The sequence below is a fragment of the Benincasa hispida genome, chromosome 10 (genome assembly GCF_009727055.1).
Source record: "Benincasa hispida cultivar B227 chromosome 10, ASM972705v1, whole genome shotgun sequence".
Lineage (NCBI taxonomy): Eukaryota > Viridiplantae > Streptophyta > Magnoliopsida > Cucurbitales > Cucurbitaceae > Benincasa > Benincasa hispida.
The window spans coordinates 9,540,243-9,557,023 of NC_052358.1; the positions used below are offsets into that span (position 1 = coordinate 9,540,243).

Below are 16,781 nucleotides of genomic sequence, written 5' to 3' on the forward strand. Positions count from 1 at the left end.
TTTCTTAAGTATATTTTTATATATTATGATCACCTTCATTCTGATGTGATTTCGATTTATTTATATATCCATCCTAAATTCAGGTATTATACATCTTATTATAAGAGGTTTCACTTTGATACCATTGGCAAGAGCCCACCCTTTGTGAATAAAAAAGAAGAGAAAAAAAGTAAGTCTTCTTTGTATTGGAAAAAGAAAGTACGATATAGTCCTTGAGAATCAAAAAAAGGGATAAGGAAGGAATTTGGGCCATCAATAATTATAGTTTAAACCCACCGTCTAGTTTTTCCCTTTTTTTTTTAAGGAATAAATCTCACCGTTAATCCGTGAGGAATTTGGAAAAGAAGAAAATTTAAAAAAAAAAAAAGAAAAAAAGAAAAAAAAAGAAATCGTAATTGGAATTATTCATTAGTTAGTTGTATAAATAGGAGAGTGAAGCCGAGAAATATTCGGCATTCAAACAAAAATCAAAACCATCCCATCTCACAATGGAAAGATTCGAATTCGAGTTAACCGAGTTGATTCCGGGTCTTCCGGAAGAACTCGGTCTAGACTGCATAACTCGTTTGCCTCACACAACTCACCGCCTCGCCTCCGCCGTCTGCCGCCGTTGGCATCAACTCATCTCCAGCCCCGATTTCTATTACCACCGCCGAAAATCAGGCACCACCCGCCTTCTCGCCTGCTTCATCCAAGCTCTTCCCCCTGCCTTCTCCACCACCGGATGGAAGCTCTGCACCTCACTCGCTTACGGACTCACCGTTTTTGACTCACTGAGTCAATCCTGGGAACGAATCCCTCCGATTCCACAGTACCCAGATGGCGTTCCTTTGTTCTGCCACATAGCCAGTACCGAAGGAAAATTGGTGCTCATGGGCGGCTGGGATCCAGAGACTTACGATCCGATCGTTGATGTTTTCGTTTACGATTTTACCCGATGTGGCTGGAGGAAGGGGAAAGATATGCCTTCTAAGCGCTCTTTTTTTGCAATTGGGGCTTCCGATGGACGAATCTTCATCTCCGGTGGCCACGACGAGAGCAAAAACGCCTTGAAATCGGCTTGGGTTTACGATCTGAGAACCGACGAGTGGACCGAGTTGCCCCAAATGAGTCAGGGGAGGGACGAGTGCGAAGGGCTGATGGTCGGCCGCGAGTTCTGGGTGGTTAGCGGCTACGACACCGAGCGGCAGGGGATGTTCGACGCCAGCGCCGAAGTTTACGACATCGATTCCGGCGAGTGGCGGGTTGTGGATCAGGCATGGGAGGCAGGGCGGTGCCCGCGGGCATGCGTCGGAATGGATAAAGACGGAAAACTAACGAACTGGTCGGAATCGGCGCCGGCCGTGAGAGTCGGAGCGTGCGGGACGGTGATCGGAACCCGGACTGTGGTGACCGGATCGGAGTACCAAGGGGGCCCGCAGAATTTCCATTTGATGGAGACGGAAGGAGGGCAAAACGGTAAAATGAGCAAAATTAATGTTCCAGAAGAGTACAGTGGGTACGTGCAATCGGGATGCTGCGTGGAGGTGTGATTGACGAAAAATATCTGAGGGGAAGGGTAGTATCGTAATTTTGCTATGTTTGGAATATTATATAATATTATAGTTACCGACGACGATGTACATAAATACATAGAGAGTGGGAAGAGATTACGAAAATTTTTTGTTGTGGTGCGTAATTAAAATTTCCCTAATCTTCCAATATATTATGTAGTTTTTAAACTTTGGACCAATTCTCCTGTGTGCGGATTTTATTTATTTCTATTTTTGAGTCTTGTAGCCGACGGTAGTGAGTGAGCATAACATAGCTTCTTCACAAAACTTTTCACCAATTTAAAAATTTAAGGAAATTTCAACAGTTAAGATCAATTTACTCAAAATATTACAATTAACCTTATACATACTCAAATGTGCACAAACAAATTCTAAACTGTAATTTGGATTATAAGGATAAGTTCTTTTTAATTCTACATTATTTGAAAACGATCTTCGAAACTACTTTGAGATTGATGTTGAACTGTCATTCGATGATAGAATAGTTTCACCTAATTTTTTGGAGTTCTAAAATGATATATCGCAATTTAAACTCTCATGGTTGGAGTTGAATTGTGAGGTTTAAAGAGTTATAAAGTAGAGAGTTGTGAAGTCTTACCTCTTGTAAAAAATTAATAAGGTATAAAATTGATAATTTTTTAGTATTGAGAATTACGAACTCAATAGTCAAACAAAGAGTGGAGTTTTTACTTCTTAACCCCTTGAACTAAGTATGCCAGTAGGGAAGACTTATAACTAAGACCTTGTGATTCTAAGTTGGGAAAAAAAAAAATATGGTGAATAAATAGAGAGAGCAGCTGCTGCTTTAATTTACAATAAAAAATGATGAACTTGGAGACTGATTGTAGAGCACAACAATCAAAACCCCAACAACATAAGTTTACTATGGGAAGTGGACAAGTGAGCAGTTTTTATCAACAATTTATTGGTCTCCTTTTCATAAGAGAAAAGTGGAGTATCTTGTATTATCACTGTGAGTTTAATGAAAATACATGTCAAACTTTCCTTCTCGATAAGTCATCCATGGAGGTCGTCTTGCGAACCACTGAGTTACACTTGCAACTAAACGATAAGAAACGAAGGTTCCAACAAATCTGTGAATCCATTTCAGCTGAGAGAGTGGTTGAATTCCCAACTCAGACACTTCAGTAAAACTTTAATGAATCCCTGGTGATAATTTGTTATGGCGTAAAAAAAATAATTTATTTATACCTCTGGGGACTGTGCGACTTAAAATCTCAAATTAATAATTTTATCAATTAAAACACCAAACTTAATTCTTAAACCATTAAATTTTACATGTGTATGAGACTTTGTTTAAATACATGAAAAAGACATAGCACATTCAATCCAGTGAGTGAATTCAACTTTCACACGCCACATTAGCCTATCCAATCCAATATGATATTTTAAACTAAGTTTATATATCAAAGTATTTGATGATCAAATCAATGTTTCTACCTAAATAACGCTGTCTATGGCCAGAAATATTATTGCAGCCACCACGCAAGCTCTCTTCAGTAATCTACAATGGTTAATTGATCCTTTTGCAAAGCTGGTTTCTCTGAGTGTGTTCCTAACCAGGTCTCACATATGATATGGGGAAGACCATTTTCAACAGCATTCTCGGATCTCCTGAAACAAAATAAAAAAGATCGATAAAATCAAAGCATAAGCTCCCTCTTTCTCATTTCATGTGTTTGAATTAGCTTATGCATAGCTCAACTTATGTTGGCAGGTTGCTTACTTATCCTACATATTTCACATCGAAATTATTGATAAAATCAAAATATAAGCTCCCTAGATTGATAAAAGGGAACGGAAATATACAACTCAAGCCCCCTCGCTTAAACCAAGGGCGTTAAAAGAAAAGGCAGACATATATTAGCTAACCAAACAGTGTTTCCGATCAGTTTGCTCTATAGTTGTATGCTAGAATCCTTCTGCCACACTTGTTCTATTTTTATAATATCATTTGAGTTTTCTTCCACACTACCCAAATATATTTCTATAGTTGACAAGACATAGGTATCAAACCGCAAGACAGAATCACAGTTGAATTGACATCAATTTCTTCGCAAAAAGTTCGAGTTTGAACATTTTAAAGTCTATTATTAACAACAGGCAAACAACAAAAGTAAAGGGCATGAAATTTCTAATCTTTCCATGAAAATAGCTGCCATGGATTGCAATAATAACCAGAAGCCATATTACCATTTATTTAATGGATCTCTCTAACTAGTAACTTTCTAATTTAAATTAATTTATCAGAAATTTAGTTCCTCAAAAATCCTGAACCAAGAAAAAGAAAGTGAATCAAAACATACTGTAAAATCCTTCATACAGGAACAAAGAGACAACAAGCTGACCAGAAAACCAGGAGTCGAGGATGGATAGAGAAGTGAGGAGTCTCAATTTTCTTCTCAGAATCTTATGTGCATTGAAATCAAGAAAAATAGTATAACCATAGCAATGAATCAAGAAATCTAGATTGGATGAGTGAAAATTGAATTCCATACTAGTCGTATAGGAAATGGGAAAATGCAATCCAAGAAGTTGGAAAAATTTTACAGGATAATTGTAATGGGTAGCATTTTTAGAGATAATAATTAAGTGTACAACAACATTTTTTAAAAAAAATGCAAATACAACAAAATCTAACGGCGATAGATTTCTATCGTTGATAAACTCTTACCAACCATATAGTCTATCACTGATAAACTTCTACCAACGATATGGTATATCACTAATAGACTATCTAAATTTTGTCATATTTATAATTTTTTTTATATATTATGCTATATTTGCTAATACCTTGGATCCGATTGCTATATTTGCAACTGTCCCTATTTCAAAAGCCAACTCTAATGTTGTTTGGTTCTGGAAATAAAATTGACTAAGTGAAAACAATGCTGTTGACTGATTGATTGGATACTTCTAACTGTAAAAGGAAAAGTCATCAGAATCAAGTAAATCCATTATGCAAGATAAGTTTCGGACTCTCAGTCGTGCAGAAAAAGTAAATATCCGCTTAAGCAACCTTCAGCCTAACAAAAATTTCAGAAAAGTCTATCACAGAATCAATCAATCACAATAGAATCCAAATTCCTTTTTAATCTTCTATGATATCACCTTAAGCTCTTCTCCAAAAGGATTGCTAGCATAAAATTTAACGTCTGATCAAAGTAAAAGTTTCTTTCTGACATATCCAAATCAATGAACAAGCAGCAAGGAGATACAATTATCATAATGAATTCATGGAATCAAACAAAGCATGCCCATTTAAGCAAAATATCAAATTACAGCACAAATTCCAGTTTCTCTTTCTCTAAAGATTGAAAGATATACGTACCTTCTCACATATCAGATCCCACTCGATCAATCACACTTACAGTCCAACTTTTCTCTGGCAGCTCTTGCATTATCATACTCGAACTTCAAAACATTACTTATATGAGAAGTGTCCTTAATGTACAACTTCCTGCCAAATGGGCTCTCCTCTATAGCCGGGAAGTAGCAGAAAAGCACAGAATTGACAACCCAGAACCACAAAGCTCCAAGAAACATACCAAGTGTAGCTCCAGCAAAAACCTGTGCAACGGTATGGTATCCTAAATAGACCCTCGAATACATGGTCAAGAGACCCAGAGACCAAGCCAGGAGATTCAATACCCACTTGCTTTCAGTACCCCAAAGTCCAATCCCTTTATACGACAAAAGAGTGAAGTATATAGCGAAGAAAAACATATACTGAGAGTGACTAGAGGGCCAACCATGCGAATCACACATTTCCAACAACGCACACGTCTCAGGACGGGCTTGCTGAACAGAGGCCTTGATGAACTCATTTATGAATTGAGAGATTACAAGCCCTAGTGCAAAGAACATACCCTGTAATTCACGACGGAAGATGAAGTGAGAGAGAAACCCACCGAGGCTAATGAAGACGGGGACCAAAGAGATCCAAGCCAAGAAATGGCCGAGCTGATCTCCCCTCTGGTACCGGACATGCGTCAAGGACACCGCCTTAAGTGGTGCCGCCGCCATGGAAGTGGAATATGGAGAATCTTTAGGGTTGAATCAGGGCTGAATGGATCACAAATTTTGACGAATTTCAATGGAGGAACTGGACGGAGGGAACCATAAGTAGATCAGAGACGCAACGAATTTGAACGCGTGAGATCGGAGGAAAACCGGATTGAATTGGTGGAAGGGGGATGAAGAATAAAGATTTTTCACGACAGAAGGAATCAAATTACAGATTTGCGATGGAGACTTGAAGCCGTGGATGAAGCAAGAAAATGCTCGTTGTTTCTCAGAAAGTACACACAGAAAATCGACTAGAGAGAGAAACAAAAAATGATATTTTATGTCGATAGTTTACAAAGGGTCCAACCAAAAAATGGATATTTTCAACAAAATGTGGTTCGCAAAGTCTAATAAATCTACTTTACTTGATACTTCATTTTTCAATTTGAAAACTGATTTTGTTTTGGAAATTGATTATATATGCGTGTGTGAGATAAAATCAGGTCACCATTCACATTCTTAGTACATAATCGAATTTCACGACGAGAGCAGGTCGTCGCGTGCCGACCGGGGGACGGACTAAGACCCCCATGCCCAGCCCTCATAGCCAATCCTTTTCCCGAGGTTACGGATTCATTTTGTCGACTTAGTTCATGTTTGGTAATCGTTTCTTTCCTTTCTGAAAAAAGCTGGTTGTACAAATAACAATCGGACCCAAATAATAAAAGATATAACACATGGATAAATATATTAAGGATATGACATAAAATTAATGTCAGATATCACTGATAGCAACTATTAGTGATAGTCATATTGGTAAAAGATTAAAAAGCCCACACGCAGGCCACCATTTCGCTCTTCTTTTTTTCAGTTTCTCAAGTTGAAAGTGTTGGGTTTTATGCCCTAAAATTCGTAGATAATAAATGTTATTAATTGACCGTTATCAATAAAGAGTTATGGATATTAAATCAATAAATGTTATTGTTTGTATTGTTGTCTATTTTGTCTTAATAACCCTAAATCCAATAAACTAACCTCCAAGGTTGTCTTATAAGTCTTGAACTTTATGTGGAGACATACAAGGATCAATGTTCAAGATACAACATAAAAAGTTTGTAGTATAAGGATAAAATTGGTATCTTATCCTGGTAACACTATGGATACAACCCACTTTATATTTGATACAAATGTAATGATCTAACGCGTTTGTGTAGGTGACACGCAAGTGGAGGTATCCGAGTTTGCATAATACTGGGATCGCGAAGTAGTAACCACTAGATGTAACACCGTTAACTAGTTAGGTTTCTATTTCAATAGGATAACCTAGGTGACTTATCTTAATCCTGACTATATTATGAACTCTTGTTCAGGAGGGATTGTCCTTTGATTTGTATGGGTGAGGATGGTCAGTTCCCCGACCAGCCAGTTTGCCGACCCAATATGCCTACCATTTTGGGGACGAGATCGACTGGGGAGTTGGGTACATAATAATATAAAATGGAATTCATTCTGTAACGACCTGACCTTTTTTAGTACTTTGATAAAGGTCGTTACTCATAATTATACATTTACATTCAAAACATTTTGACCATTGAGAAAAATAAATTTCATTAAAATAATAAAGATAGTTTTTCAAAATAAATAATAAATAAGTAAAACCTTTGTTCGGGGCCCCTAAAATAATGAAAAAAATAACTTAAACCGATAAATTTTGACCAACATCGAGTATCAAATCAAAAATTTTAAATAGCTTGAAAACGTAAACTGGGCGGAACCGATTTACATGTCCCATATAGCACAATCACAAGTCTCTCTCGTCACCCACCGGTCCATTCCTATCCTTACCTGAAAAACATAAATTAAGAAAGGTTGAGTATAAAATACTCAGTAAGTGATCCCATTACCGGGATCAGGCTATGCATCCATGAGTAGAGAATGATGGCCCGTGGCTCATACAGCTACATCGATTTTTTATGATGAAAGGAAACCAAAAGACGTACTGTCCTACCTTGATACGCATGTCTAGCGGCCCATAGGAATACCATCAAATATGAAAATAATGTGAATATGAACCTGTTGACTCACGCATGTCGTTGAAAAACCAAATTGCTTTCTCCCCAATTTTTGGCCTCCTTTCACCCTCATTTAATTTCGAAAAAAAAACCAAAATTAAAGGGTATAAGATCCATCAATTTGATACAAGTTAAATCCTTCCAAATATTTAAATCAATTCAAAACCACATGAAATTAATTATCTCTTTTAATTATTTTTTTTAAAAGTTGGCCCTAAAATCCAAAATCAAAGGGAAGCAAAATTCAATATTTTCAAGATAATCAATTGGAATATCTAATCAATTAAATTCAATTTAACCAATAAAAGTTTTTCAATTATTTTAATTTAATCACAATTTTCCAAATGAAAGGGAAATTTAAACTAAAAAATTTTAGATAATTAATTTAAATTTTCCTGAAATTGGGGATGTTATATTCTTCCCTCCTTAAGAGACTTTCGTCCTTGAAAGTTTAAGTCCTTAAAGACTCATGATACTTAGTTCTTGTCTCATCCTCATGTTTCCAAATCGCTTCTTCAAACCAATAATTCTGCCAAAGAACTTCTAACTAGCACTATCTCCAAATTTCAGAAAGTCTTCACCTCCTACCATGAATTATATAACTTATCTGAGACAATATCATGTTACTCGTTAATCTTAAAACAAACACATACCACCATTTAGACCCTTATATGCACGAGTCTGAAAATCTCACTTAAATGAAGCTCTTGAAGTCCCCATATACTGTAGAGCATTTGTCATTCCAAAATACATCACCATAACCTCATAATAGTTGTAACCATTAACTGATGCCAGTTTCTAAGATAAAGACCTTTATGATTGCATACATTTATATTGAGAATGTTCACACTCCATAGAGTGGGTCACCTCACTGTCCATGCAACAGAAACATATCTCTCATGACATCTCAAATCCAAGATTCAGAATTCGGATTTGGCACCTAATTGCCCTAAAAATCCCCTACAACCGAGATACGCTATCGTATTCAATCCGTATTAATTGATACAAAGTTGCGTGAATCATCTTTCTTTCCTAATAAACAAAGTTGATGTGCTCCAAGGCAAAACATTAAGGCACATATGAAACACTTTGCTAAATGGTTCTTGTATCAGTGACTTAGGCTATTCCAACTCTACTAGAGTCCTTCTATGAAGAGCCTTAAGGATAGGAGTTTCCCTCAACTCAAGTTCATCTCTAGTGCTAGGGGTCATTTTAGGAGATCAAATTTACTCAACCTTAATACTCATATAGCTTGTTTTTTACTTTGAGCTAGATTACTTGCACCTTCAAATCAAATTGTGTCCACAATCAAAATCTCTAAACCTTGCTAATACCTTTCAACGTCTTTCCCCTCTTTAACGAGGCCTTACCCCTTCCATTTCCATAGTTTCTAGCAACTATTGCTACTAAACATCCTTTCATAAAACGTTATTTTCTCCGACTCCACTATAATTTGAAGAAGATTGCTAAGCACTCTTCCAACACATGATAGTCTAGCTTAATCAAATTCTCACGCTAAAACTAAGTTCCATGACCAATAGCTTAGGCAGGATATCCATTCAACCAACAAAAACTAAGATCCATAGTTCCAAATAGTAATGAGATTGTTCATACCAACTCTAAAGGTTCATAAACACATATTTCCTATCTTGGACACCAAACCAAACCTTTGTTCTTAATCTCAAAACATCAATTCCCCATACCTTCTCAAAACAACAAAATATTTCTCAAATCATTTCATCTTCCCTTATCTTTTCCAAGACCAATAAATCCAAGATGCTCTATTTCACTTTCCTAGTGAAATATATCTGTACCAAAATATGTGACTATTCGAATCCCTTTTCACAATCTACAATCCAACAACCTAAGCAAGTTATATATTTTTTTTTTAACACTGCATACTGCAGTACACAGTTAGAAATGGTATTGAGAGATTCCTATTTTACACTAAACCATGCCTTATATCCACCCATATCATGTCTTAAAATCCAAATCTTTCTTAATTATTTGAGAATCTTGAACATATTAATTTCTATTTATCTCCCCAAATGAATAACATCTTTTCTTAAATACTATTATTTTCTTCACATTTATCCTTGATTAACCCAACAACTTAAAAGTGCACTTTTTACTTTCCAAGTGAAACATAATCCCTAAACCAAAATATGTGACCCTTTATAACCTTTTCCATAAATCTAAAATTCCATTCCAAACTTGGAACTATAATAGGGTATCCTCACAAGATAACATTGCTTTTAAACTTCAAAAAGTTTATCCTTCCTCTTGTTATAGTTAATTAAACTAGAACCTTTTCATTGCAACAAACACATAGTTCAAACCTAAGCACCTTAAGAATTCTTCAATCCAATAACTCGTTTTCTCCCATCTAAAGGTAACTATAATTTCAACCATCTTGGTATTCTTTGACCAATTCATCCTACCTAGGTCTTGTAAACAGTTCCTCGTGCTATTGCTTTATGCTCCAACTAGTAATTCTTCTTCCTTTTAGGCATGTTACATGAAGAACCAAAACACCATACATTACTCGATCCACCAACTTCGATACCATGAAAGTGATCATGACCTATTAATCTTTTCAAAAATTTTCTTGGAACATTTTGACTTTAATATCTAGTAATCCTTAATAGAATTTATAGTCTCTTCTTCACCTCTTTTTTTATCTTATAAAGAAACTTTAATCTCATAACTAAGAACGTGTGCCTTGTGTTCGTTGATTTCGTGATTCAAGCTTATGAGTGTTTCGTATAAAATAATTGAAAAAATAAGTGTAAATATGAATGATGCGTTGATGCGTTTATGATGCATTAGTAACGCGTTGATGCGTTAGTGATGTACAAAAGGACGTATGACACTCCTCTATTGACGTTCAAGTTTTCCTGAATCAGATCCAAGTATAAATCCAACTCAGGTTCCTAGTAAGTCTAGGGTCGAACTCAGGGATTCAGATTAAAGCTAACGTAAACCTTGCGTTGTAACTGTTGTAGGGATATCCTAAGTGTAAAGAGAAATGAGTTATTTATACTAAGCTGCTGTGTGTGTGTAAGAAGATACAAAAGGGTCGAGTAGAGAATGATGGGTCATGTGAAAATGGAGTTTGATGCAAGTGATATGTGTCGATCTAAGTTGGATGTACATGAACAAGAATATGATGCGAATGAGATAACTTGTTTTTCTCCGTTTATGCGTTAGACTCTATTCGACACTTTTCAATGCGAATATCATACAATACCTATCTCTAGGATGTATGCGTCAAACATAGGATGCAATAAAACACCAGTGCGTCTATCTTTAGATATACTAGGCGTTCTAACTTGATGCTGGCTTACTTATTCTCTCGAATAATTTAAGCTAAAGATGCTTTTACCAATTGATTTAGTTGGCTTAAGCATTCGAAATGGAATTTTGTATGAAGTATAGATGTATCCAACATAAACAATAAATAACCAATGGCAAAGTATGATAGATCAAATATGTGAATTTATAAAGAAACTGATTGTCTTTACAAAACCAATATTTAATCAAATGAAAAGATGAAAACGATAAGTAAAGTGAAATGAAAGGAGTCAAGCCGCAGAGTGCAATCTCTTGTCCTCTTTGGCTCAATTCTAGTTGTGTACAACCACTTATGGAAGAATTGGAAGAATTGTCTCTCTCGAGCTCAGCTTTCTCCACTCCTTGATCGGCGATGGTGGTGGTTCTCTTCCCTCTTGTTCTTCTCGATACCATAGCACAGCTCTAAAGATCTAAACCTAAGACTAAGCTAAAACTAAAACTAAAAACTGAGAGTTGAGAACTTCGAACTTCGAACTCTTTCATCATGTGGGATTTCTTCTATTTATAGTTGTCGGTCTTCTCCAACTTGATGATGGACAATATTAAATTCCATACCCTGGTCAGCCGCCTGACACTCAAATGCTTTTCAGACGCCACCTGCTGCAGGTGCTCATGCTTGCAAGTGGTGATTTGACACAAACAACCTGAATGAATGAATCTTCCTTGCGTTGAATCCCTCCGACGCATGCCCCATGTGTTAGACTTTTCCTGCGACACTTTTCTTAATCATGCGTTAGCCTCTTGTCGAGATCCTACAATATCATGCGTTAGTGTCGTAGTGTTTTAGTAATAAATATTCTTTTGCAGTGTTCGAGTAATTCCATGCGTTTTCTCAAAAAATGATGAGATTCTATCATTAAAGACCCTAATTGTTCCAACTTTTGAGCCACAATAACATGTCTAACGGCTCGTAGGCACACCGTCAAACATGAAACATGAAAAAAATAACATGAACTTGGTAAAAAATGCAAGACTAGGTCACCTGGCACAAAGGCACCTATAATAGTACCACTTACCTCAACTTGGTAAAAAATGCAAAACAAAATCTTCTTAGAACTTCTTTAGCACACTTAAATCAACCTAAAGTTGTGGGTTGGTCCAAGACAAATTTCAATACTCGATTTAATTAGCCAACCTGATCATGAATTAAATCCAAAATCAATAACTTAATTTTCCCACTATTACTCTCAATCCAAAAGAATAATCATCCCACAACTTACAAAACTTACTGATCTTCACTAATTTTCTACAAAACAAAATGGTCTCTAGCTCGAGGGTCAATGCCTCAAAACTTTCTCAAGTTTCAAACCAAAGAGAGGTTACTAATTCAACCCAAAATCAAAGGGTGAACCTCCCAAATTATAAGGAAAAATAAGTCTTACCTAAGGGTTTCCTCAAAATTTCGGCAAAGATCGGGACAGTGGCGGCCGACAGCGCGTCGACTTGTGGCTTCCATAAATATAAACCTGTCTCTTATACACATCTAGATGTGTATAAGAGACAGGGCATAAATTGTTTAGGCTAGCGGCGAGTAGTGAGGGTCTTACAGAGGGTTTGCAAGAGTGAAAGAGAAGGGGAATTTCTGGTTTTACAGATTTTATTCAGCAATGATTACGAATAAATCAGGGCTTCAAACAACAATCCAACCGTTCAAAATGGAACTCTATATGTCTCAAACAAATTAACCAAATTTGAGCACGATCCAACGGTTCAAAATCTAGCAATCAATAATTTTGTGAAAACTATCATTGAAAAATCGAATTGCTTTCTCCCAATTTTTGGCCTCCTTTCACTCTCATTTAATTTCGAAAAAAATCTCAATTCTTTTATTTTTTTTTTCAAATTTTGAAAAGATAAATAAAATATTTTATCACAATATCTTTAAAATTTCCAAAGATTCTATTAAATTTATAAATCAATTAATTTTTCAAATTATCTTAATTTAGGCTTCAAAAACCAAAATTAAAGGCATAAGATCCATCAATTTGATACAAATTAAATCCAAAATCAAAGGGAAGCAAAATTCAATATTTTCAAGATAATCAATTCGAATATCTAATCAATTAAATTCAATTTAACCAATAAGAGTTTTTCAATTATTTCAATTTAATCCCAATTTTTCAAATGAAAGGGAAATTTAAACTCAATAATTTTAGATAATTAACTTAAATTTTCCTGAAATTAGGGATGTTATACATTCATTCGAGTAAGTAAATGAGTGTTCCTTTAGGTGGTCTCTCTAAACTTGAACAAAGGGCCCTACCCTCTCATTGGCCTCTATTTATTGCATAAACAGGTTGTTCATTAGAGGAGTACTAGTACCTAAGAAGTCAGAGGTAACCTAAAGGTAAAACGGTAATTTGACTTGGTTGGAGTTATGAATACTCGTGAAGAACTAACTTGCTGGTATTGGTCTATATCCGTCGACATAGAAATATATCTGTTGTGGGTCTTTAGTGGAATGTACTCATAGTTAACAAATATTTATTAATTTAGTTAATGAGTTTAACCAATTAATTTCATATCATTGGAGCAGGTTCACCAGGTCCCTTCGTTAGCTTACTAGAGGAAACTTAAGAAGGATAATTTGAATTGTTCAAATTAATTTGAGAAAACTATATATTGATGGGATTAATATATAATTAATTATGAATATGATCTATAATTAAATTGGAAAGTAATATTTGAATAAGATTCAAATTAATCAATTCAAGTGAATTAGATTCACAACGAATTAATTAATAGAGAGGTTTTGCACATATACATGCGATGTTTATGATAATTAAATATATAGATTAAATTGGGTTTAATGTATAGATAGTTATTTAATTATTGTGCAAATTAAAATTAAATAAGTGTTATTTAATTAATTATAGAAAAAAATATTAGGAAAAAGGCTTGACCCTTTCTTTATATAAAGACCTCCCTATGGTCCTTTGGAATACACACACCACAATACATGTTACCATAGTGTTATTATGCAGAATTTTTTATCTAAACCATAAAGAAAATCCTCTTTATTCTCTAAAACCCTTTTCTCCTCTCTCTCCCAATAGTTGGATACCATCTATCCCTCTATTGGATCTTAGAGAATAACGAGGTTACTCTCGTGGTAGTGTTCGAGATTGTTCAAGAAATTGTTCATGATCAAGATCGTTGGAGATCTATTCGTTGGAACTAGGGAAGGATTGTTCATGACACTTGAGAATCTACAAAAGTAAGAATCGTTCTAATCTTTTCCCTAAAGCATGCTAATTTACATATTTATATTATGTTTTAATTCAATGATTAGTTTATGTAAAAATCGGATCATGGGAAGCAAGGCGTTCTAACAAAACGTTTCTGCTGTGAGATTCGATCCCTTTAGAAAGCTATCACTGATAGTCACTGATAGTAATTATCAGCGATAGCAATTGATAGTAGCTATCAGTGATAACTTTCAAATTGACTAATATTAATACAATCTTGAAATAGTAACATTTGAAATATTAGTTTTCAGTTTGCTATCAGTTTTCATTGACTATCATTAATACACTTTCATCAATTGGAATCACACTTGAAATATTAATACTTAAGGCTATTAGTGGCTATCAATGATAAACTTTTATAACTAGTTATCAACTTTGAAAGGAAACTATTAACTTTGAAAGATTAACATTTAAAGCTATAATTGATAAAAGACTATAAATGGGAGGTCTAAAAGTGACTAGCACCGATATCTACCTAAATCATATCACCAATATCATTAATATAGTTCATTTAATTGATAAATACCTAAGTCATATTTGATATGTGGATATCACCGATAGCTTCTATTAGTGGTTATCACTGATAACTTCTATTAGTGGCTATAGCTTTTAGCAGTTGCTATTAATGATAGACTTTCAACAAATAGAATAAACTTTTATAACGTTGATGCCATCGATATATAGATATCACCTAAGTTCTATGATCGATGTCACTAATATCAATTATTTCATGGTTATCGATGATAACTTTTATCATTGATAACATGCTACGAGCGATAACTTCTGTCATTCCATTTTACCATCAAATAATATGTTATTGTTGATAACTTCTATCATTGATAACATGCACCTACACTTTATTGATAGACATTAAAAGTTATCGCTTTATTAGTGATAACTTCTAGGCATCCCATTACACTTTATTTCGATATTCAAATTTATTATTAAATTCACTAAGTTGGCTATCATTGATAATGATAAACTTTTATAAGTGGCTATGAACTATGAAAGAAAATCTTCAAATATTAAACTATCAATTATATAAAATATTAATGGCTATCACTGTTAGACTTTCATTAGTGAATATCAATTTTGAAAGATTAACACTCAAAGCTACCAGTGACTATTATTGAGAAACTTTTATCATGATTATCAATCATAGACTTTTATCACTAATAGACTTCAATCGCTAATATCTACCTAAGTTCGATATTGCTGATACATGAATATGACTAATATCTATCTAAGTTCTATCATCGATATCATTGATAGCTTCCTAAGTTATCTCATCGATATAGATATCACCGATATCTATCTAATTCGTATCATCAATATCACTAATATATACATAAGTTATATCACTGATATATGAATATCACTAATATCTATTTAAGCTATATAAGTGATATCACTAGTATCATATTATCATCGATTTTAAAACGCTAACATTACTAAATTCATATTTTTCACATTTAAACAGGGCTTTAGTGAATTCTCTTCTAATATTTAAAAATGTGAGTTATAGCCAGTGGATTCTTCAATCAATGATAGAATTATTTGTGTAACTAATTTTTAAGTATATCGTGGCTATCACTATTACATTTATAATATTATGTCATAATAATGAAGTCTATCACGGATAGTTACTAATAGATTCTATAAGTTTTAGACATTTAGTTTTATCTTGAGTATTTACTAATAAATTAGTATACGTTAGTTGATAAAAGTCTATAAGTCATAGACTTCTATCGCTAATTAAAGTAGTCCGTCAATGATAAAAGTCTATAATTTATAGACTACAATAGACTTAGTTTCTTAGTGATATCATACGCTGTTAGTGATAGAAGTTTATTGCTAATAGACTTCAAACTGTTAAAGTCCTAAAAAAAACTATTGCCCTGTTTGATAATGTTCTCATTTCTCTATCTCTCTTTTTATTTTTTAGAAATAAACTTGTTCCTTCAAGGCCAGAAGGCTTTTTAGAGGTGTCATAGATAAAAAAAAAAAAGAAGATAAAGCCTTCTGACTATTCATAGAAATAAACTTTTTGTAAATAAAATTTGCACCAGACACCTCTAAAACTGTGAAGAAGATAAAGACATGAAAATACTCACCCTCACGTTCTTCCATCATAGATAAAAAAGGGGGAGGGAGTTAAAACTCCTTCCCATAAATTAATTTCAAAAAATTAATTTAACAAAATAATTCAACTAATTATTTTAATAAACTAACATATATGTGTGTGATAACCACCTTATCATATATTAAACTATATGTTATATCAAATATAATGTAACATTTCGATTTTTTTAGGAAAACTTAAGTTAATTATCTCAAATTGCTGAGTTTTAGTTTCCTAATATTTGGAATTTGGAAACAAATTGTTACAGTTGAAGAAGTTTTATTGGTTAATGTGGATTCTTTGAGTATGAGTTTTAAATTAATTGGAAGGGATAATTGAATTATTTGGGTAAGAAATTTTGAGTTTTTGTGAAATTTGAAAGAGAAAAGAGAAAATTATGGTT

General features: G+C 34.2%; 2 protein-coding genes across 3 annotated transcripts; one reads left to right on the forward strand and one right to left on the reverse strand.

Annotated features, from left to right (window-relative positions):
* The first annotated feature begins 436 nt into the window (after positions 1-436).
* LOC120087983 (F-box/kelch-repeat protein At2g44130-like) lies at positions 437-1,732 on the forward strand. Its single transcript, XM_039045006.1, has one exon. The coding sequence runs from the start codon at positions 489-491 to the stop codon at positions 1,530-1,532; it is 1,044 nt and encodes a 347-aa protein (XP_038900934.1). The 5' UTR covers positions 437-488; the 3' UTR covers positions 1,533-1,732.
* Positions 1,733-2,791: 1,059 nt separating this feature from the next.
* LOC120087984 (lipid phosphate phosphatase gamma) lies at positions 2,792-5,956 on the reverse strand. 2 transcript variants are annotated; one of them, XR_005484762.1, is made up of 3 exons: positions 4,906-5,956; positions 4,368-4,494; positions 2,792-3,188 (listed from the first exon to the last, which is right to left on the reverse strand). XR_005484762.1 is itself a non-coding variant. In XM_039045007.1 (2 exons), exon 1 carries the CDS (start codon positions 5,598-5,600, stop codon positions 4,932-4,934), a length of 669 nt encoding a protein of 222 aa, XP_038900935.1. In that variant the 5' UTR covers positions 5,601-5,954; the 3' UTR covers positions 2,792-3,188; positions 4,906-4,931. The 2 variants fall into 2 exon arrangements, 1 of the variants encoding a protein (XP_038900935.1); XM_039045007.1 differs by lacking the exon at positions 4,368-4,494 and having other exon boundaries at positions 4,906-5,954.
* Between the last annotated feature and the right edge of the window lie 10,825 nt (positions 5,957-16,781).